General features: G+C 32.9%; 1 protein-coding gene across 1 annotated transcript in view; it reads right to left on the reverse strand.

Annotated features, from left to right (window-relative positions):
• Nucleotides 1-5,588, reverse strand: part of LOC118204051 (translational activator of cytochrome c oxidase 1-like) — a 28,736-nt gene extending 23,148 nt beyond the window's left edge. Inside the window, exon 1 of the mRNA XM_035376375.2 lies at nucleotides 5,283-5,588. Within this exon, the coding sequence (XP_035232266.1) occupies nucleotides 5,283-5,517 (235 nt within the window). The 5' untranslated portion in view covers nucleotides 5,518-5,588. The remainder of the gene's footprint in view (nucleotides 1-5,282) is intronic.
• Between the last annotated feature and the right edge of the window lie 412 nt (nucleotides 5,589-6,000).

Genomic DNA, 6,000 nt, shown 5'->3' on the forward strand with positions numbered 1-6,000 from the left:
AAAATACAGATATTCAGATGATTAGAAGCAAAATAGAAGCAAAAACAATAATGATCTGATATTAGAACTGCATTAAGTTTGTCTACTTCAACAATGTGCATAATTCTAAAAATTAAAGGAAAAATCCTATCATCAGCAGCTACAACTACAATGATTTCTGGAACAAAAATTTCCTATTCTAAAAGCACTGGAACTGAGGAAATGGAAAAACGACTGCAACTGTCTGGATTGATGATGAAGCTGAATGCAGTATGCTATTAAGTCACACAATTATAATGAAATAATGAAAAAAGCAAGAACATTTTTTAATCATATTCAGAATGAAAAAGGCAACACAAATGAAAATTCTGTAGCTAATCGATTGTGGGTCCATTGATTTTAAAACAGAAACAATCTTCATTATGTACAGATTACTAGAGAAACAACAAGTGGACATACAAAAGCAGATACAGTCAAAAGTCGTTAATCTGGACTCGTCGGGACTTCAGCGATTATCGATTTTTCCGGATTATAGATCATCAGTTTAAATCTGGTAAGATGACATGCAGAAATTATAAAATTAAAAATATGAAACTGTAATTTATGAAATAAAGAACAATTATGATCTAAAGGGTATCAAAATTTACAAAAAAAAAAAAAAAAAAAAAAAAAAAAAAGCTTAATATTTATTTGTTTACTTTATTACTTTCAATGTAAGTTGTTTAAGTTGCTTCGTTTTTTATGTGATACAGTCAAAAGTCGTTAATCCGGACTCGTCGGGACTTCGGCGATTCCGGATTATAGATCATCAGTTTAAATCTCGTAAGATGGCATGCAGAAATTCTAAAATAAAAAATATGAAACCGTAATTTATGAAATAAAGAACAATTATGATCTAAAGGGTATCAAAATTTGCAAAAAGAAAAAGCTTAATATTTATTTGTTTACTTTATTAAAAATTTCTTTCAATGTAAGTTGTTTAAGTTTTGCTTCGTTTCATGTGATAATACTTTCTCTTTAATTCTATTAAACAGACATAATTTCTTGTTCAGTTACAAAGTTCCGCCGTTCAAGTCCTATAATTGCTGTGTCAAGAACACCGACTAATTTGTCAATCGAAATTTTTTTTGTTTTCAATAACCTCTGTCACTTTTCTTCGCTATCGGAAGCGAATTATAATGACGAGGAACTTGTTTTAAATCATATCAAAGATGGAGCATATCGAGATGAAATACTACATTTGGTAAGGAATTATAAGCCAAATAAAATAAAAACATCTGCGCTGAAGATAAGGATAGTGCTGACAAATCAACTTCCAATTCATTAGGCGCCCGCCGCCGAGCAGCATGAAATTGATAAACAGATTTCGGATTTCAAAACATACTTTCGCTTTAGATCCTTTACATATTAACAAATATATATCGGAAATTCTATTTGATATAATCGAAAGTTTAAGCTTACTTTTATAAAATTGCTCTTACAGTCTGCAAAAAATAATAAGCCGGATGCAATTCGAAAATTAAGGAACAACGCAATCATCAACATTAACTGAAATAGATAATTTTAGCTTATACGTCTATTATACATAAAATGCGCACGCGAAAACGTATTCTGCACATGCGCAGTCGTAAAAGGTCTTACGCGCACGCGTGAACGCCTCTGCGCATGTGTCAACGTGGCGCATGCGCAGAAAGTTTTAATTTTGATGTCCGGATTATAGATCATTCCGAATTATGGGTGTCCGAATTAACGACTTTTGACTGTAATACTTTCTCTTTACTTCTATAAACAGACATAATTTCTTGTTCAGTTACAAAGTTCCGCTGTTCAAGTCCTATAATTGCTGTGTCAAGAATACCGACTAATTTGTTAATCGAAATTTTTTCGTTTTCAACAACCTCTATGTCACTTTCTTTGCTATCGGAAGCAAATTATAATGACGAGGAATTTGATTTAAATCATATCAAAGATGGAGTACACCGAGATGAAATACTACATTTAGTAAGGAATTATAAGCCAAATAAAATAAAAACATCTGCCCTGAAGATAAGGATAGTGTTGACAGATCAACTTCCAATCCATTGCGCCCCACGGCGTCCACCCCCTGTCGCATAGCAACGTGAAATTGATAAACAGATTTCGGAATGGTTAGATAAACAAAGGATATGCCTTTATCCATTTTTTGGAGCAATTCCACTTTTTTTTAATGGACTTCGAAACATACTTCCGCTTTGTAGATCCTTTACATATCAGTAAATATATATCAGAAATTCTATTTGACATAATCGAAAGTTCAAGCTTACTTTTATAAAATTGCTCTAACAGTCTGCAGAAAATAATAAGCTAGATCCAATTCGAAGATTAAGGAACAACGCAATCTGCAACATTAACTGAAATAGATAATAATATAATTTTAGCTTATACCGTCCGTTATACATTAAACGCGCATTCGTAAACGGATTTTGCGCATGCGCACACGCATATTTGCAGCCGTAAAGGTCTTACGCAAATGCGTCAATGCGACGCATGCACAGAAAGTTTGTAGCTTTGAGGTCCGGATTATAGATCATTCCGGATTATGGGCGTCTGAATTAACGACTTTTGACTGTATAATCTCCGGGAAAGTGCTGAATCGCCCATGCTTGGCGTGTTTTTCAAAATCGTCAACTTGGCACAGTGGGCGATTCTGCACTTTAGCCAAAATTACTTAGTATTCACTCATTCTTTCAGTTTAAATCTGAAAATGATAATATAAAATAGGTACTATTCGATTTCGAGGGCCATAAAAAAATTGCAGCAAAAATGTATGCGCAAAAGCGCCAAATCTAGCAAACGCGCCCATTCAACAGCGGGCCAAATCTAATAGCATGCTGATTTCAGATTGCGTAAGTTTATATAGTTCTATATTTCTTAACCCCTTCGCGCCGGGTAAAGCAAACGCGCGCTTATCGCGGAGGCCGGCAGTGTCTTACGCGAGCGTCTGTCCAGGGCCGGGGGCTTTTCTGCTATTAAGCCTAAATCCATGAAATTTCCGAAATATCAACGCATTGTTTAATAATGCTCTATAGAGTATTTAATCAGCTTATGCTTTATAGATATTTTTATATATATACTTTAATTACCTTATTTCTTGTTTAAATGCATATTTTACACATTTTATTTTCATTACTAACCATTTTATGACTTTTAACATTATACATCTGAAAACTAAATATATTACTTAAAATTCTCTTTTCGTATGAAAAATTTGAAAACAGGGATCTACACATTACATTCCTTGCACTCGTAATAACTCATTTGCCATTTTGGAGGATTTTTCCAGGAATGTGAACAAACGAAGCATCGTCGTCTCATTTTCTTATCAGTCTCTTCTAAACAAAGTTTTGGAAAATGTGATAGTGATACTACGTTACATAGTATGACTATCACTACTATCAGAATCTGTTTCAGAATCAATATCTGAAATATTTTGCATCATTTCTGCTATTTCATGCTCTGTTAAACATTTTTGACGCTTCAACATTGCAACGGTAAAAAAAGAAAGAATTCACGTCTAACAAGATTTAATTATTTTCTAAATACTGAACTGCAAACCGAAATACCCAACGCTTTAGCAAAAATAAAACTTCTCTACTTACAATAAACAACTACCAGGTGCGAATTTAAAGAGACGTCATAAAGCACGTCATTCGGAAAGATTTATTTCCCCTTTTGTTTATATAATCAAAACACGCCAACACGCCTGTGTGTTGGCCGGGAAGTGAGTGTGTTCGTTGCTGACACGTAGACGTGACAGTCGGCATGAAGGGGTTGTTAAGACGCCATTGAAATACTAGTTTAATTTTTAAATCCTTTTTTGATATCCTATGGATTTAACAATTTGGGAATTGCCCATGTCGAAAAGTTGGCAATAGAATTTTGGGTAAAGTGGCAGAATCAAAAACTGCTTGACGCATTTTTAAGCATTGCAACTACTTGGTATCCATGTGCACATCGACCTATTTTCACTTAAAACAAATCCTAGAATTGCAAAAAAATTGCACTGCGCACACCCTTGACTTTAGCTATGTGCACATCGACCAATTTTCACTTAAAAAGTAAAAGAAAATTGACAAAAATCCAATTGTTTTTACCGATGTAAAAAGCGGCAAAAAATAAGTGAGCTATTCTGCACTTTACCGAGAATATTTTCAAAGAAAAGGCATCATTCATTATAGAAAATTACATTTGAACAATCAACGAGATGAAATTATGCTTTAGCAATAAGTCGTTAGCGAAATAGCGATGCAGGCATCCATTCATTTATGTTTAGCAATTTTTATATAAATTATAATAATGATCTGAAATATTTATTTACTCTTATGCTTCCATTCAGTCATGTTTAGCCTGTTTCATATAAATTATAATAATAAAAAAGTATTATATGAAATTAACCTTTCATCTAAATTAAAACATCAATCTTAAATTTTTATTTACTATTATACTTCCTTTCTTGCCGCAATTATTTTTTCAGCATTGGCATCAACAATAGTTTGGTGATTTTTTACGGCCGTTGAAACCGAATAGTATATTACTACAAACTGGTTTGAAAATGCTTTCATGCTTTTAACTAAATGATAATGAAAGTTGTCAAGGGCACATGCAAGTCTGTCAAAGATTAATATCATGGCTCACTAACATAATTTTGTAGAGAGTAGAAGGCTGACAATTAAAAATCGCACATTACAATAAAATGAAAATAGACAAATAATATTTTTAAAGAACAATGAGAAAAGGATAATTCTCTAATTTAGCGATTCTCAAACAGGAAGGAACTCCGCAAGTTTTTTTTCTTGTGTAGCTTCAGACATTACAAAATATACAAGACTAGGTTAGGACTAGAATAGGATTATATTATCCGGTGCACACGGGATTTGGTTACTTTTGGCGACTTTATGATGAGCAGTAAAAACAGGACATATACGATGAGTAGTTAACGGGTCATTCAAAGAAAATATACAGTTAAACATAGTATATACTATGTATATAGTATATATACTACGTGTGTATATACATGTACTATGTGTGTATAGTATATTTATATATAGACGTTCTTTGGATCATTTTTGGTGTTGGCGATAATTTTCAAAGTCGCGCCAAGGCATACTAGGATTTTACCTAAGACTACATGCGGGAAGAGAGGAAAGATAATAATTATGGGCAAACTTCACATACATTTTTCATAAATTATAAACACAAATACAAGATATGAAAAAAAAAGAACATAAATGAATATTTTCATTATATAATATGAGAAAGATCACCTCTTACTCTCGCTTTGATAAGCCTCAAGTATTTAAAACAAGTGAATGCTCGAGCAACATCGGAATTGTTACTTAATTTCCGATTAACAATCCACAGAAATTGATTATGCTTTTGAGGAACACTTAAAACACTTTTTATAGGAGAGACTCCACATAATATTTTCGTACTAGATATATCTCTTTGTCTTACAATATTTAAATGCAAAAAATTCTTTAATAATTTTAGACTATACATGTTAACTTAAAAAACGTGAACTCTAATAATAAACATTTAAAAGTTAGCAAAATCCAAAGGCTGTGTTGCCAGACTTCTTAACAGCTTTTAACCAATACTCTGTTATTCCGTCATAAGAATATTTTGCTGTTCATTATATTTTATTTCTTACTTCTATTTTTGTTTATGAAATATGTCATAAATTTTCATCATAAAATACAATGATAAATTTCTCTGCAGAATTCCTGTTTAGGATACCTCCGAGACCAAGCCTTCTAGTACCGTAATAAACCAACTTAGGGGCGAATTCAAGTGCAATGCTCTGATAAATTGCAAATGTTAGTCGCAAGAGGCGTTCCTGCTATCGTCTGCTAAAGTCGAATTCAACTGCAACGCTTTACCGCTCTGGTAACTGAAGACGTCAAAATTGCAATAGGGAACTGGTTTGCTCTCTTGCCAGGAGAGCTTGTCCGATAAACTACATCAATATCCAATGAGACTGCG

This window comes from Stegodyphus dumicola, chromosome 2 (assembly GCF_044657685.1).
Source record: "Stegodyphus dumicola isolate Sdum_Otavi_A_Nest chromosome 2, ASM4465768v1".
Taxonomy (NCBI): Eukaryota; Metazoa; Arthropoda; class Arachnida; order Araneae; family Eresidae; genus Stegodyphus; species Stegodyphus dumicola.